Here is an 18,542-nt window from a genome sequence, read left to right as displayed (position 1 = left end):
TTGAATAATCAGGTTTAGGAGTTCTTGCACAGATAATGTGATGTTACGAGGTGCTGCAAGTACCATATACGGAACAATGCGTGTCACATTAAAAGAAGTAGGACATAATACTAGAAGTACAACAATGCAATGCCATCCAAGTAACCCTATTATAGTAACTTCTCATTTGATTTAGATCATTAAAAACTTAAGCCACAGCATGCTACTATCAAGGCAATAACTTTCCAAAATATCACATAATTAAACAGATGACTAATATTTTGGTAATTTATTCCACCACTTGGCAGCTTAATAAGTGAAAGATGCTTCTAATCTTCTTTGGCAAATATCAGAGCGGTGGCTAACCTATGAACCCTAGTAATCAACTCTAAGATAGTCATTTTACTCAGAGACTTACTACAATTCTGATCAAAAAGACTCATGCTAATAATTGGTACTTTTCAACTATTCATTTCAAAGCACTAGTCCAAAGCACTTAATCTCTCCCAATAGCCCTGACTCACTCATTCGAAATACCTTCTCTAACTTCCATCTCCAAACAAGGTTTAGTCTGGAAAGTCTGGAAGGTTGAGTGGAGGAGTGGCCTAGAGGTTAGGGTCAGTGTTGCCAGGTGGGTGGTTTTACCGCCCAATTGGGCGGTTTTCCGCGACCCGCCGCAGGAAATTTTTGCCCGCGGCGGGTTGCGGTTTTTTGGGCGGTTTTTAGGGCTTCCGGGCGGCTTTTTGGGCGGCTTTTTGATTTTTTTTCGGCCGCGGGGGGCGAGGTTAGTGACGTTTTTGGGCGGGGTTAGTGACGTTTTGGGCGGGGCCGATGACGTGGGAGGCGGGGCCGATGACGTGGGAGGCGGGGCCGATGATGGGGAGGCGGGGCCGATGATGGGGAGGCGGGGCTGATGACGGGGAGGCGGGCCCGATGACGTGGGAGGCGGGGCCGGTGACGGCGGGGGCGGGGCCGGCGGGGGCGGGGCCGGTGACGGCGGGGGCGGTGACGCGGGGGTGGGGGTGTCAGGGGCGGGGTTTGTGTTTGGGCGGGTTTTGGGCTGGTTTCTGGCCTGGATTGGGCTGGAAAAAAAATTTCTACCTGGCAACCCTGGTTAGGGTGGTGGACTTTGGTCCTGGGGAACTGAGGAACTGAGTTTGATTCCCACTTCAAGCACAGGCAGCTCCTTGTGACTCTGGGCAAGTCACTTAACCCTCCATTGCTCCATGTAAACCGCATTGAGCCTGCCATGAATGTGAAAGTGCGGGGTACAAATGTAACAAAAATAAAAATAAAAGATCTCTGGGACCCTGAACAGTAGTTGAATTTCCACCAATGTTGTCCCAGGTCATTTTTGGAAAAAGCTTTGTATTATGATGACAATATACTTGGAAATAGTAAATCTTAGTTCATCATCGCGCACTCTACTAGAAACATGAACTGCTTTTGTCTTCGGCAGTCTGGTTTTAGAAAAGGACAAAAAGAGTCCACATTGTTGGCAATGCAGAATCAGAGTCACAGCTTTAGATAATGCTAAGAACGTTCTGCTGATCCAACTTGATCTGAGACAATTTTCCTGACTTGTGTATGACCTCAAGCACATCATCTACCTCATGAATCCCCTCAATAAATTATAGAGCTGAGGAGTCAACTGGGAAGGTGGTAGGTTATGTATCTGATTTATCTTGCTGTCTATAGAGAATCCCCAATATCAGTAAACAACTTCCACTTAATGGAGAAATCCTACGCTCAGGGTTCCCCTATTTGTGTTTAGGTTTTGGCTTTGCAGGGCAACTCGGGACTAATGTGGGGGGAGTTGACTATTAAGCAAAAAAAAAAAAAAAGGGTCTTACAGAGTGAGGAACCCATGAGGATACAGGGAGAAGGGACCAGAGAAAGGAGCAGGACAAGAACATGTTCTCGCCCTGAGTCCAACCACAAATCTCAAATTCACAGGGGCCGGGAGGCCACTCCTCCGGGGAAGTATAAGTATCTTAAACACCTAAAGTGGAAGGAGGAATACAAGTCGCAGAAACCTATGCAAGAAGAAAGGGAGCAGAAAGAGAACTACAAGTCCCAGGAGACGGAGGGGGAAGGAAGAGATTGGGTAATGAGAGATGATCAGGGTGGGGAGGAACAGCTGAGGCACATAAAGGGAGAGGAACTAATGGACTGGGAGGAGGGAGGAGAAGGAGAGGAGATTCAAGCAGGAGAGACCTGGGGTAATGAGCCCGTGGACGTGACTGCTCTGGCCCTGGTACAAGGGAAGAAATTAAAGGGCTTCTTAGCAAACCTGGCTGGGAGACTGTTAGCACATGGAAAAAGAATCAAGCAGCTGTTACCAGCAAGGAGAAGGTGAGGGGCTGAAGAAGTGCTTGGGGATTTGAACTATGATCTGGACTTGTGCTTTGCTGAGAAGTGTTCGGGGTTCTGAACTATGACATAGACTTGTGCCTTGCTGAGAAGTGTTCGGGGTTCTGAACTATGACATAGACTTGTGCCTTGCTGAGAAGTGTTCGGGGTTCTGAACTATGACATAGACTTGTGCCTTGCTGAGAAGTGTTTGGGGTTTGGAACTGTGACATGAACCTGTGCACTGCAAGGAAGTGCTTTGGGATGGACTGTGTTTGGCTGGGGAAGTGATGGAGGAAGGGTGGTTTCCTAGCCAGCAGGGTGGGGAGAAGGGACAGTCTATGCTCAGTAACTCACTGTGACTTATATGAATGAACAAACAGCATTTGTGCACTATATTTTGGCCTGGAGCTTTGAGAGGGCTTCCTGGGAGATCTGTGGAGAGCGGTGGGGGATATTTCCCAGGATTGAGGCCGCCATTGGAGAGGCTCCTGAGGCACAAGAAGGAGGCCTGCGGAAATGCAGTTTTGAAAAAGAAATTTATTCAAACACTGATAGTTTTATTCCTTTATCATTAGTATTCAAAATTTAACAATAATGAACGATACCAAAAGAAAACCCACTTAAATTTGCAAACCTCTCTCAAAGTACAACTTTCTATAAAAATCAGGCAATTGCTGTAGATAAAAGAAAGCTAATTTCTTAGATAGTGACAGGTGTCAACATGTCTTATAGATCAACTAAACTTAAGGGCCATTTTACAAAGGCGCGCTGAAAAATGGCCTGCGGTAGTGTAGACACATGTTTTGGGCGCATGCAAAATCATTTTTCAGTGCACCTGTAAAAAATGCTTTTTTTTATTTTTGCCGAAAATGGACATGTGGCAAAATGAAAATTGCAGTGCGTCCATTTTGGGTCTGAGACCTTACCATCAGCCATTGACCTAGTGGTAAGGTCTCACACGGTAATGGTCTACGCACATAAAATGCCAATTACCGCTCATGCGCCAGAAAATAAAAATATTTTCCGGCTTATGTAGCAGATACGTGTCAAAAATGAAATTACCGCATGGGCCACGCGGTAGCCAGGCGGTAACTCAAAATTGATGCACGTTGGGGACATGTAGGCACGCGGCTTAGTACAAGGGCCCCTTAGGTTGCTGGCCCTCATCTTGGGAATTCTGTCTGAGTCTCCCATATTTTGAGATATGGGTATATAACAGAAATGCTGATTCTGGGCCCTAGGAGGAAACAAAATAAGACTACTGCAACTGATTTAAGAATGTTGCTAAAGTGTTTAGGTTTATGAATAAATTCTCTGTAGCTGATGGTCAACAAGGGAGGACCAAGATCAAAGAACACTGTTCTTGGCCAGATGGCGAACACAATAGACAAAATCTATGAACTTACCATTTTTCTCCTCAGTGAGTAGGAATGAAGCACATAAGAGACGAACACAATGAATAACTGGAGCTGCACTTCCATCTGTATAATGACCGATGTCTCCCTTTATTCTGCAAGGCTGTTGAAAATATTTGGTTACAACCTGGAAGTATCTGGTAAATATCTTTCCTCTAAAGTAATGAAAAGATCTCCCCCCCCCCCCCCCCCAATATTCAGTTGGCAGCAGTGAGCGTTTTTTTTAAATGCTTACCATCGCCAGCTGAATTAGCCCCTTATATTCCGTGCTGGCCATGTCCATAAATTGGGCAGGCAGGATGCCAGAGCTTGAGCAGGCCCCAGCTGAATATCGAGCCCTGACAAAAGTTATTTTCCCCTTTCCTGCCCCCCGATGTGCACCCCCCCTCAACAACAGCCTCCTCCACCCCCCCCCCCACCCCCATTATGATAGGATACCTTTGGGGGGGGGGGCGGGTCAGAGGTGAAATTCAGCAGCGACAAGCGGTTGGGCAGCGACAAGCGGTTTAAGTGGGCAGGAGAGGGTCCTGGCTGTTTAAATCACTGAATTTCGGCCCCAGTATGTTTTATGTTTATTTTCAGACCTTATTTTAACACAAACTGCAATGTTGCTCACCTTGTTCTCGAGTTCTCCAGGATCCACAGTTTCTTCCTTTGTTATAAAGCGATCCACACTGCTATCAGAGGACTGCCTACTATGTCCCATATGTTTCATTAAATGAGTTTGGCTTAGTGCTTTAGAGAGGAAAAAGAAATCCAGGTAAGGCATTCAGCTAAGTTCATATTCAAGTGATATTCATAGGATTTAACTAAAAATTTCAGGATTATGATTTCTAAGGGGCCCTTTTAGTAAGCTGCAGTAGAGCTACCACATGAGTAGCACGTGCCAAATTGACCCTACTGTCAGGGAAGCGAGGGAGCCCGGCGGTAGTACTGAAGTTAGCGGGCGCAGTTTCATATGCTAGAAAATTATTTTCTACCGCACGGGGCACTCCCAGCGGTAATCGGCAGCGTGCCCACACTGCCGTGCATTGCCCAATTACCACACGAGTAGCATGGGATCACTTATCACCTTCTAAATAGATGGCTGTAAGGGTTCTGGCAGTAAATAGCAACATGCTAATTTTAATGTTAGCACAGTGCCATTTACTGCCCTATTTTTAAAAAGGCATTTTTTCTGCCACGGTAAAAAATGGCCCAGCACACATTAATTTCACACACACCAAAACTAGCGCCGGCCACTTTTTAGGTAGACCAAATTTTCTGATGTTATATTTTTCCTTAGAAAATGTCTGCAGTTTATTCTAAAAATCTAGCACAGAGCAATTACAGCACATTTCAAACTTGTGACAGCTATGTGCCTCATATTCAATAGGCTCCTTCTGTGTTTTAGGCCTCATCTGTCTTGTACCCAAACTACAGAATAAGTTCAGTCCTCATATCCAGGAGAACCACACTTCAACTATGATTAAATCCCTTTCTAAAAGTCCAAGCTTTAAAGTTCGCTTTCGGTCACTTCCATCACTAAGGGCATCTTTTATCAAGCTGTACTAGGGGCCCTCAGTGTGGCAATGCCGACAAAGCCCATTTCTTTGAATGAGCTTTGCCGGAATTGCCACGCAGCTTGAAAAAAAAGGCCCTAAGTATTTTGGGGAACAGTTCTACTGACATGGGCTGCCTATCTGCTACCAACATACCACAATTCAAAAATAAACATGACATACACAACATACTCTTTTTAAACATACAAAATAGATAAAGTGGTGAAATATATCAATATGGCATAAATAGACGTGGAGGAGCATAATCGAAAGGGACGTCCAAGTTTTGCTGAGGACGTCCTCGCAAAACGTCCAAGTGGAGGGGCGGGGAAACCCGTATTATCGAAACAAGATGGACGTCCATCTTTCGTTTCGATAATACGGTCGGGGATGCCCAAATCTTGAAATTTAGGTCGTCCTTAGAGATGGTCGTCCCTAGACTTGGTCGTTTCTGATTTTCAGCGATAATGGAAACCAAGGACGCCCATCTCAGAAACGACCAAATGCAAGCCCGTTGGTCGTGGGAGGAGCCAGCATTCGTAGTGCACTGGTCCCCCTGACATGCCAGGACACCAACCGGGCACCCTAGGGGGCACTGCAGTAGACTTCATAAATTGCTCCCAGGAACATAGCTCCCTTACTTTGTGTGCTGAACCCCCAAACCCCCCCCAAAACCCACTACTGTACACCACTACCATAGCCCTTACGGGTAAAGGGGGCACCTAGATGTGGGTACAGTGGGTTTGTGGTGGGTTTTGGAGGGCTCACATTTACCACCACAAGTGTAACAGGTAGGGGGGGATGGGCCTGGGTCCGCCTGCCTGAAGTGCACTGCACCCACTAAAACTGCTCCAGGGACCTGCATACTGCCGTGATGTACCCGAGTATGACATTTGAGACTGGCATAGAGGCTGGCAAAAAATATTTTTAAAGATGTTTTTTGAGGGTGGGAGGGGATTAGTGACCACTGAGGAAGTAAGGGGAAGTGATCCATGATTATCTCCGGTGGTCATCTGGTAAGTTCGGGCACCTTTTTGTGGCTTGGTCGTAAGAAAAACAGGACCAGGTAAAGTCATCCAAGTGTTCGTCAGGGACGCCCTTTCTTCCATTATGGGTCGAGGACGCCCATGTGTTAGGCACGCCCAAGTCCCGCCTTCGCTACGCCTCCAACACGCCCCTGTGAAATTTGGTCGTCCCCGAGACGGAAAGCAGTTGGGAATAGGGATGCTTCGTAAATCAATCAATAAATCCCAATCAATGAGATCCTCCCCCAGATCAGTGGTCCAATGCCTACAAATTGCAGTAAGATCCTTCTGTCATTCTACTTTACTGAGGGCCCTACAAGCACCCAAAACTGATATCCCCCTCTACGAAATGTCATTAAAAAGCCCCTAACCGGCCTGCCCATCCACTGTTTAAGCTTATCAGTCCAGTGTGGCTACATAATGCTTGACCTGGCAATAAGCAAATCTGTTAGCCCAAAATAGCCCCTACCTTCTGCTGAAGTTCCTCAAACCCCAGAAGAGCCCCCTCACCATATAAGATAGGCTCAAGATGAACCACCCCTTTTCCAGCGAGCAAATGGTGTACTTTCCAGTCCCATCTCAAAAGCCACATTACCCCTCAATAGTATCAAATCTGTTATCAAAGGGTGCCTGCCTATAAATGAGCACCATACCTCCCTCAAATGTCACAAAAGCTGGCTGCTCCAGAGACAGAGGGGAACCTGGGAACTAGTGCCATAGAGTAGGGAAAAGAAATGATAGGATGCATAATAAGCGTGTTACAAGTCAAGCGGTGTAAACTAGGGCTTCCAATACAGCTAATCCCTGAGATGCCTTAGTAGGCAGGCCTGATTACAAGTAGGTAAATTGGGCAGAACCAGCCTACCCTATCCCTACAAAATGAATAACTAGGTAAGTTTCAATTTAGGTTTCTTATTGGCCCAGCAAAATTTAAGAGAGAGTTGATTGGGAGAGAGTGAACAATCCCGTTGCATACAACAAAGAATAGGGAAGGTCTCCAAGTCCACTCCATTAACTTGGATTTTGGCACATGGGGAAAGAACAAACAGCTTTAATGGCCAAGATAAACCTGCTGGAGAATGCATAAGCCTCCAGCGTAGCACCAAGAAAGTCCAAATGCACACGGTCGAATGCCTTCTCCGCATCAAAGCTTATTAAGAAGGAAGGCATTCCCACAGACTATACTCCAGGGAAGCCAAAATCCTTCACACATTTTTCATGATCAGCCTCCACTTAACAAACCCCATCTGAGAGTCATGAATCAATGTCGGAAGGATTCTAGCCAGGCGATTTGCCAATATTCTGGTCAACAGCTTTGCCGCCACATTGATTAATGAATCAGGACTTCAGGGGTCTTTCCCCGGCTTAGAAAGAACTATCACCCATGATGTATTCAATGCCTGGGGGATGGCTTCCGTCTCTATCATCACATTGAAAACCTTTGCTGACTGCCCCACTATGGATTCCACAAGCAATTTATAAATTTCCAGTCTCATCCTGTCCTCCTCTGAAGCCATCAATAGAAGCCTTTGAGGAATTACACAATATACTTCCTCATGCTGGATAGAAATATTCAGCTTCGATGAGCTCAGTGGCGTGGCCCAGGCCCACCCACTTTGGGTTTAGGCCCACCCAGTAGCAGCATACCTATGATGTGGCTGGCAGGGATCCCCAAGCCCCACCAGCTGAAAACTCCCAACAAGTGTCCCTCCTGCATACCTTGTAAGTAGCAGATCTTCGCCTGCAGTGAGCAGTGACATACATACTGCTCGCACCGGCCCCACAGCCTTCCCTCTGATGTATTTCTGCCTAGGCGGAAACAGGAAGTTGCATCAGAGGGAAGGGTGTGGGGCCAACATGAGCAGTGTGTATTAGTTGCTGCTTGCTGCCGGTGAAAATCTGCTATTTAAAAGGTATAAGGGAGAGGGGGGATGTTTGAGAGACCATATGGCATGCAGGCAAGAGAAGGAGAGACCAAATCACCTGTGGGACAGGGCAAGGTTCTGCCCACCCATCTTGGGCCCAGGCCCACCCAAAATTGGGTGTCTGGCTACGCCCCTGGGTGAGCTAGGGCAGGAGGAGCACCTCTAGGTACATATGCCTAGGAAGACCCACCTCCTCCGGGACGGCAAACAGTTTTATGTAGTAATCCTTAAATATCTGGCATATCTCCACGTCTGAAGCTGCTGAACTACCCCCAACTGTTTGAAGATGCAATATCCATCTGGGGCACTCTATTAGCACAAGCCGAGCCAAAAGCCTACCCCCCTTTATTGCCATACCTGTATAACTGGTATTCATAATAAGTTAGTGATTTGGAAGGTCTTATATGGAGCAATTCATTCACAGCCATTTGTATTTCAAAAACTTGTTGCTTATGGGTGTCAAGATGGGATCGACCAAAACGATGGTGGGATACCATGAGTTAATGCTCCAGGCACAAAATTTCTCTATCCCGCACCCTCCGGGAGTAGTTAGCATAACTGATAGTCTCCCCCCCAGAGAATCGCTTTTGCGGTTTCCCAACAGAGGACAAGAGCCTCCTCATGAGTATTTACTACGGGTCTTGTAATCATGTGCCAATTTTTCTTAATAAGCGGTGTCATGATATAATGCCAACGGCAACACCCAATGACTCCTCCCACCTCTATATTCCTGTAGGGTGGCCACTCAGCCCAAACCCAGGAATGAGCCAACACTGCATAAAGCCATATTTCCCCTTTTGTGATACTAGAAAAAGACTGGTAGAAAACATGAGATAATCGATGCAAGACTGAGTCGCATACGCATGAGATAAGTGGGTATAGTCTCTATCTATCAGATGTAACACTCTCCAAAAGACCACCAGATCCAACTGATGGCAAAAATTTGGGAGACCCCAGAACTCATTAACTGTCTCCCCCCTAGGTTTATAGGAACGATCAAGAGCCAGTTCCTAGACTGTTTTAAAATCTTCCAAAACTACAAGGGGTAAGGGATGGAGTCCTATCATAAGGGTGGTCAGCTTATGGTAAAACCCTTAGTCAAACTGATTCGGGGTATAGACGCTGCTAAGAATCAATTCCTGCCCGGCCACGGAGATTTTGAAGACAACATATCGTCCCTCTGGATCAGACTCACGGAGCTGGACGTATTTGCATATTAGAATCGCTACACCTCCCTTTTTCCCCCTGCCGAGCATTTTTTTAATTTGTTGTGTTCAATGGCTGCAAGGTACATTTCCTGCAGCAATGCTATGTCCACCTGAAGGAAGTTACTATAGATGCCACTAGGAAATCTTCTTTAAATATGCTAAATCATCATGTTCTCTGGATGCCTGTCCTGCACATTTGATGAGACATACTTCGGTGCCATTCTTTCATTTCCTAACTGGTTGGTTAAATGCACAGTTTAGAAATGGTGGTTTTTCACTCATTAGGGGAGATATTATCCTGACCCCAATTCATAAGAATGAGAATTGCTAGTTACTCTCTACTACTGTTCTTCAAGATCTTACTGACTTTTTGCTAGTTACTCTCTACTACTGCTTCTGCTACTGTATATTGCATTACCCTATTTTGTATTTATCTTATATTTATCTTGTATTATTGAATTGTTTTTATCTTATATTATTGGCTACTACCTCTTAATGCCTATACTATCCTCCTCCTAGTTTGCTCTGAACCTCCACCCCCCTTAGCTTATTCTGAGCATTTCTTTACCAAAATCTGTTGTTATTATTATGGCTCCAGTACACCTGCTCTTCTTGGCACTATCCCTTCCCAATCTGTTTCTCCTTATGAAACCACTTCCCACCGTTGGAGCACATTGTCTTCCCTATCTCTCTATCCCTCTCTTCACCATCTCTTTTTTCCACCCCCTTCTTCACAGCTCTAAACCTTCAACACTTCCTTCCTTCCATTCACCCCTCGCCTTTTTACCTGAATGCATCTCACCTTCGTCATACCTCTCCTACCCTCCTCCGTACTCTCCTACTCCTGCTCTCCGCTGGTGACATTAATCCCAATCCTTGTCCCCCACATCAGCCCTCATCCTATTCGTGTAAGCCTTACCGTGATACCTCCAATCTTATTTCTATTCCTCTCCACCCCCCTTCTTCTCTACCCTTCTCTTGTGCTCTATGGAACGCCCACTCTGTCTGCAACAAACTCTCCTACATTCACGACCTCTTTATCTCTCATACCCTTCATCTGCTTGCCCTTACTGAAACCTGGCTTTACCCTGAAGACTCTGCTTCAATTGCGGCCCTATGTCATGCAGGTTATCTCTTCTCACATACTCCTCGCTTGGTTGGCCGTGGAGGCGGTGTCGGACTACTACTCTCACCCTCCTGTAAATTTCAACCCATTCTTCCACCTCAGTCTCACTGCTTTTCTTCCTTTGAAGTCCACTCGATCCGTCTATTCGCTCCTCTACCTCTCCAGGTAGCAGTCATTTTTCGACCCCCTGCTAAATCCTCCTCTTCCTTTCTCACTGACTTTGATGCATGGCTCTCCTTCTTTCTTGAACCTTCATCTCCTTCCCTCATTCTTGGGGATTTTAACTTTCATGCTAATGACCCCTCTGACTCTTATGCTTCTCAATTCCTTGTCTTAACATCCTCCTTCAATCTTCAACTGTGCTCCACCGCCCCTACTCACCAGAATGGCCACTGTCTTGATCTTGTACTCTTCTCCAACTGCTCACCCTCCAATTTCCTTGCCTCAACTCTCCCCCTATCTGACCATCATCTTATAACTTTCACACTTCAACACCCTCCTACCCAGTCCCATCCTATTCTAACCAACACATTTAGGAATCTACAGGCTATTAACCCTTCTACCCTGTCATCCAGTATCTCAAATCTCTTCTCTACTGCTATGTCAACCAAGTCCTTCAATGAGGCTGTCTCTTCCTATAATACTAATCTGTCATCTGCTCTGGGCACTCTCGCTCCTCCCGTGTCTCGTCCCATTAAACGTACCAAACCCCAACCTTGGCTGACCCCTACTATCCGCTACCTATGCTCTTGTGCCCGCTCTGCTGAATGCCTTTGGCTTAAATCTCATGCCCTTGCTGACTTCATACACTTCAAATTCTTGCTGACCTCCTTCCAATCTGCTCTCCAACTTGCCAAACAGGACTAATACATCCAACTGACTAACTCTATTGGTTCAAACCCTAGACGTCTCTTTGCCACGCTAAACTCTCTCCTAAAAGTGCCTTCTCCCCCAACTCCCCCTTCACTTTCTCCCCAGACTCTGGCTGATTACTTTCATGATAAGGTTCACAAGATTAAACTTGAATTCACAACCAGCTCTCCTCCACCCCTTCTTCCCTTAGTCCACTCTCTCAACCCTCTCATCTCTGCCTCCTTTTCTTCCTTTTCCGAAATCACTGAAGAAGAAACTTTATTTCTTCTTTCATCCTCAAAACTAACCAACTGCTCCACTGACCCTATTCCCACTCATCTGCTCAACACTATCTCTCCTGTTGTCACCCCTTTCATCTATCATATCCTCATCTGTCACTTTCCACTGTGTCTGTCCCTGATGCCTTCAAACATGCCGTAGTCACCCCACTCCTCAAAAAACCTTCTCTGGATCCTACCTCTCCTTCCAACTATCGCCCCATCTCCCTCCTCCCTTTCTTATCCAAGATACTAGAACGTGCTGTCCACCTTCGCTGCCTCGACTTTCTTTCTTCTCAACCTATTCTTGATCCACTCCAATCTGGCTTTCGTCCCCTTCATTCAACTGAAACAGCACTTGCTAAAGTCTCCAATAATCTATTCCTGGCTAAATCCAAAGGGCTCTATTCTATCCTCCTCCTTCTCGATCTTTCTGCTGCTTTTGATACTGTTGATCATAGCCTACTCCTTGACATGCTGTCCTCACTTGGATTTCAGAATTCTGCTCTCTCATGGTTTTCCTCTTATCTCTCACAGCGTACTTTTAGTGTATACTCTGGTGGATCCTCCTCTTCCTCTATCCCGCTGTCAGTGGGTGTACCTTAAGGATCCGTCCTAGGACCTCTCCTTTTCTCCATCTATATTTCCTTCCTTGGTGCTCTGATCTCTTCCCACGGTTTTCAGTATCACCTTTACGCTGATGACTCCCAGATCTACCTCTCCACACCAGAAATCTCCGCAGAAATCCAGACCAAGGTATCTGCCTGCCTCTCTGATATTGCTACCTGGATGTTTCACCGACACCTGAAGCTCAATATGTCCAAAACTGAGCTCCTTATCTTCCCTCCTAAACCAACCTCTCCCCTTCCCCCATTCTCTATTTCTGTCGACAACACACTCATTCTTCCTGTCTCATCTGCTCGTAACCTTGGGGTCATCTTCGACTCCTCCCTCTCCTTCTCTGCACATATTCAACAGATTGCTAAAACCTGTCGTTTCTTCCTTTATAATATCACCAAAGTTCACCCTTTCCTTTCTGAACACCCTATCAGAATCCTCATCCACACTCTCATCACCTCTCACTTAGATTACTGCAACTTACTTCTCACAGGTCTTCCACTCTGCCACCTCTCTCCTCTTCAATCTGTTCAAAATTCTGCTGCACGACTAATATTTCGCCAAAGTCATTATGACCATATCAGCCCTCTCCTGAAGTCACTTCACTGGCTCCCTATCCGTTTCCATATAAAATTCAAGCTCCTCTTATTGACTTATAAGTGCATTCACTCTGCAGCTCCTCACTACCTCTCCACCCTCATCTCTCCCTACACTCCTTCCCAGGAACTCCATTCACTAGGCAAATCTCTCCTAATTGCACCCTTCTCCTCCATCACTAACTCCAGACTCCAATCCTTTTATCTCGCCGCACCTTATGCCTGGAATAGGCTTCCTGAGCCACTACATCTAGCCCCATCCCTGGCCGCCTTCAAATCCGGGCTAAAGGCCTACCTGTTTGATGCTGCTTTTGACTCCTAACTTGTCACTTGCTCGTAACCTTTATCTTGTCTTCCTCTCTTCAATAGTCCCTTTCCCTATGTGTCCTTCTGTCTGTCCTACCCTTATACTTATTGGTCCTGTCTGTCTGTCCTGATTTAGATTGTAAGCTCTTTTGAGCAGGGACTGTCTTTTCTTCATGTTCAATTGTGAAGCGCTGCGTACGACTGGTAGCGCTATAGAAATGATTTATAGTAGTAGTAGAATGGCCCATTGCAAGAAGCTAATAGTTATAGGCCTATAGCCTCTATCCCACTTATTACCAAAGTAATTGAATGCTTAGTTGCTCACCAGCTTCAGAGCTATTTGGCAAAGTTTGACATGTTGCATAGCTCTTAATTTCGAAAGCATTTCAGCACTGAGACAGTAGTGGGTAATACTGTAGAACTGGGGAGGATATTACTGAGTGAAGGTAAGTGTGCTATTTTGATTCAGTTTGATCTCTTGTGTGCATTTGATTTAGTTGCCCATGAGACTGTTACTTTTGTTGAGTAATCTGGGCATCCAAGGCACTGTACTGAAGTGGTTTGGTGGCTTTCTTAGTAATCAGTCTAATCAGAAGCAAGGTGATGGAGTCATGTCAGAGCCTTGGAAAGTTTCTTGAAGAGTATCACAGGGATCCCCTCTTTCAACTACTCTATTTAATATCATTTTACAGTCATTGGGAATAGTGTTAAAACAGGCTAAGATGCTATTTTTTTATATATATACTGATGACGTTACTATTCTCTGCCCTGTTCTAGATGACTGGCCTAAAACTTACACAGGAATTTTAAAATTAATTGAAAATTGGATTACATCTTATAAGCTTTAAGATCAATAAAAAAAAAAAAACACTAAATTTATATGGTTGGGATCAGCGACACATCCTTTTAGGCTTCATCAGTTTACAATAGGAGCAGAAGATTTTTTGTTTGAAGATTCTGTTAGGATATTGGGAGCCATGGTTGATTGTGGCTCAGTATTTTATCATAGATAACTCAGGTGGTAAAGAAATCTTTTTTTATACTGAAAAAAAATTAATCTTATAAAAAAGCATTTTGAGCCTTTCACATTTAGGCTTGTTGTTCGTTCAGGCTTTGATTTTATCCTGACTCAATTATGGTAATATAGTTTTTTAAGGTTGTACCAAGACTTCTTTGCTTCATCTGCAATTAGTACAGAACATGGCAATTTGATTGATATTCTCTTCAGGTACATATAATTCTTTATCACCCTATATGGTAAATTTACACTGACTTCATGTTGAAGCCCAGGTTCTTTTCAAATTGGGCACTAAGACTTTTCAAATTTTACATAGAACTGCTCCACTGTATTTGGTGGATGTAGTCAACCTGAACTGTATCAGCAATCAGGTAGGATGAGTGAAAATTTTCATTTAAGCAATCCCTCTGAACAGAATATTAGCTCTACCAAATTTTTAACTGCTTCTAATTCACATCAAATTCCGGTGCTGTGGAACTCTTTGTAGGTTGAGATAAGATTAATGGGAGATTACCCAAGATTACCTAATCTATAGAACAGCAATTATTGGTGATTCGACTATTAGACATATAGATAGCTGGGTGGCTGGTGGACTTGAGGATCGCCTGGTACCTTGCCTGCCTGGTGCGAAGGTGGCAAACTTCATGTGTCACCTAGATAGGATTTAGATAGTGCTGGGGAGGGAACAACTGCCTTGGTACAAGTGGGTACCAATGACATTGGAAAATGTGGGAGAGAGGTTCTGGAAGCCAAATTTAGGCTCTTAGGTAGAAAGCTCAAACCCTGAATCTCTAGGGTAGCATTTTCTGAAGTGCTCCCCGTTCCACGTACAGGGCCTAAGAGACAGGCAGAGCTCCAGAGTCCCAATGCGTGGGGATGAGGGATGAGGGTTTTAGATTTGTAAAGAACTGGGTAACATTCTGAGGAAGGGACAGCCTACTCAAGAATGATGGACTCTACCTTAACCAGGGTGGGTCCAGGCTGCTGGCATTGGCATTTAAAAAAGAGATAGAGCAGCATTTAAACTAGAAACTTGGGGAAGGCCGACAGTCATTCAAAAACGCATGGTTTGAAACAAGGTATCTCTCAAAGATATCACCAAAAGAGGGAAGATAGAGTATCCCGACAGCTAGGCTGCAATAAAGACCACAGTAGATCAGGTATCTTTAAATAAAAAGCAGACAAAAGATTGCAAATTAACACTGTCAATTGCTGAACAGTATGTAAATAGGAACAACAAATATAGTTTGAAATGTCTATATGTGAATGCCAGAAGCCTAAGACATAAGATGGGAGAGTTAGAATATATTGCACTAAATGAAAAATTAGATGTAATAGGCATCTCTGAGACCTGGTGGAAGGAGGATAACCAGTGGGACACTGTCATACCGGGGTACAAATTATATCGTAGTGATAAGGTGGATCAAATTGGTGGAGGGGTAGAATTGTATGTTAAGAAGGGCCTTAGCACATAAGCACCGCCACACTGGTAAAAGACCAAAGGCCCATCAAGCCCAGCACTCTGTCTCCGAGACAGCGGCCAATCCAGGCCCCAAGAACCTGGCAAAAACCCATTTAATAACGATCAATGGACTTTTCATTCAAGAATCTATTTTTTTGTTGTTACATTTGTACCCCGCACTTTCCCACTCATGGCAGGCTCTATGCGGCGGGCAATGGAGGGTTAAGTGACTTGCCCAGAGTCACAAGAAGCTGCCTGTGCTGGGAATCGAACTCAGTTCCTCAGTTCCCCAGGACCAAAGTCCACCACCCTAACCACTAGGCCACTCCTCCACAGTTCAATACGAACTCTAATTAAGAACCTGTTACTGGTGCGATGACTGAATTTTCAGATTTCAGTATATAGCTGAAACAATCGCAAGATTCTGAGCATCTTCACTAATACTTTATGTAATAGTGTTTAGAAATATATAGAGTATGAGAAATTTCTCCATTGTTTGATATTTATATTTTTACTAATTCTAGCCCTGCAATATATTAACTAAGACAAGAATACTGTTCTTGCAAAACCAGTATAAGATAGTTGTTCTATATATACTAGAAGCTTATGCCCAAAGACAGATTTCAAAGTATACATATTATTAAGATGAGGTTCACTGATAATACAGTAAAAACTGCTGGTAGCCAAACATGTGCAAAGAACGGGGCTCACAAGTACTTAACAGATAGGTAATGTAGTATATTCACTCAATAGGAGAGTAAAAATTGCAGGGGGTTGGATATGGTGGCAACCAGCTAAAGGGAACAGGGGCAAAGGCAAACTTACCAAGTGATGAATTTCTGAAAGGATCTAACATTTCTTGAGGCATGTTAGTCGTCTCATCTTCCTCTTCTTGCAGCTGTCCAATTTGCATCCCAGAATACTGGTTTTCAGTGCCATCTAATGCCTACAGTATTCAAGCAAGTCATTATTAGAACCAGTTTAGAGTATAAGACCAAACTCCTTAATGCATAATATACAATCAAGCCCTTGTGAGCAAGATCCAGTGAACGAAGCATGACAAGTTTCAATTCCTAAACAATTTATTTTCAATTCAAACAGTTGCTTCAATATGGAGAAACTACCAAATTCTTTAAAAAGATATGATGCTCAGACACTACTTATAACAGGTTACTATATACCCATTATTTTACTTATATAGCTTAAAGGCACCCAGTGGTGGTCAGTAGGTTGAAGAAAGACCATTATGTACTATACTAACCACACAAAAGCATCTGCAAATGCAGCATACAAAATATAAATCTGAGTATAATTTGATATTTACAAATGATTATTTTTTAGACTGAAAGGTAGAACCCATTTCTTTTATCTAAAGGTTTGGGTGTTCTTACAAGTAGTGTCAGTTACAAATAACATGAAATGAAATGTGCTTGAAAGAAGCATCATGCACACCAGCCTACTCTTGCTCAAGTAAATCAATCAGATCCAAAGCACATGTTGTCATTTTCAACAGTTCACTCAAGGTAAACCATATTCCGTTTCATATGCAAAAGACAATAAATAAAAAAAGGGGACAGAATCTAGTTAAAGCAAGGTATACCTATTTTTAACTTCTACAGAGCAAATTTGAAAGTTTTTTTGAATGTATATTAAATTGTGCCAGCTAGCTAGGTGAACACATCGGTTTGTCAGTTTTCAGCTCTGCTGTATCTACTCCTTTTATATCCAAACATACTACCAATATTTAAGTATTTTTGGAATAAAATACATGCACAGGTTACTGAGGAGTTACTGCACTAAAAAAATGTACTTTCCATGACTCCATTTATTCATGGAAAGATGCGACTATTTCCACAGAGTGGAGTACCACAAGCTGGCATCAGCTCAAGCACAAGGGGTTTGTTTTTAGCCCACTAGTTAACTGGTATGAAAGGAAATAGAAGGGAAGTTAGCAAGGAATGGCTAAGGAGGATGTGGGGGAGAGGGACAGAGAATGGGCAGTATTTTGGGGAATCTCATTTTCTGGGGCAGTAGGGGTGTATAAAGAGGAGTGCATAGGGCAAGAATATCACAAGTACTGGTATCATTATCATGTAGATGGAACCGCCTACTATTCTTGCAAAGAATGTATTATAATCCACCTCAGAGGTAATGACCTGGTAACCATGCATTGCATGGTACTTGTTAAAAAAGATTCAATGACTAAGATTGGGGACTATTTCCCACAACCTATTTAGTTTAGTCCAAGCCCATCCTGAGAAGGATCAGGAGGGGTGAAAGATTGCTCCATGGAGAGAACCAGAAAGAAAATTAATAAATGGATCTTCAAGTTTGTGTATTCTTATCTGGGTTTTTCCATAAAATGACCTGTTTTCAGAATCCTACGTCATCGACCACACGATAACCACCTGTTGGATGTGGGCCTTGACATATTTCACAGCTCACTATAAGACACCACTGATGTTCTGAATTTTAGAGATGGCCGCAGCTAAGGAGGAAGAGAGGGGGAGCCCATGGAAAGTGACGTGTTGCTACTATGGGCCCTGAAAAGAGCCAGCTATGATTAAATACTGTTACTCTTTCTATTCACTCTAAAAGGTTATCAATAGAAATCAAACAAAATAAAACATGGAAAAGAAAATAAGATGATACCTTTTTTATTGGACATAACTCAATACATTTCTTGATTAGCTTTCGAAGGTTGCCCTTCTTCATCAGATCGGAAATAAGTGTTATGACCTGGTGAATGTGAGCCCTTGTGCCCCAACTGAGCACGGCGAAGATGAAGTGGCACCACACTCGATCAGGCAGCCAGACAACCCCTAGCTTCACCTGGGG

General features: G+C 44.1%; 1 protein-coding gene across 1 annotated transcript in view; it reads right to left on the bottom strand.

The window, feature by feature from the left end:
- The window catches only part of HTT (huntingtin), a 990,576-nt gene that overhangs the window by 761,930 nt on the left and 210,104 nt on the right, over window positions 1-18,542 (bottom strand). The window contains exons 13-15 of the mRNA XM_030191138.1: window positions 16,530-16,650; window positions 4,366-4,484; window positions 3,741-3,852 (exon numbers count right to left, since the gene is read on the bottom strand). Coding sequence (XP_030046998.1) covers window positions 3,741-3,852; window positions 4,366-4,484; window positions 16,530-16,650 — 352 coding nt within the window. The remainder of the gene's footprint in view (window positions 1-3,740; window positions 3,853-4,365; window positions 4,485-16,529; window positions 16,651-18,542) is intronic.

The sequence above is a fragment of the Microcaecilia unicolor genome, chromosome 2 (genome assembly GCF_901765095.1).
Source record: "Microcaecilia unicolor chromosome 2, aMicUni1.1, whole genome shotgun sequence".
NCBI lineage: Eukaryota > Metazoa > Chordata > Amphibia > Gymnophiona > Siphonopidae > Microcaecilia > Microcaecilia unicolor.
This window is presented reverse-complemented; position numbering and strand designations above follow the sequence as displayed.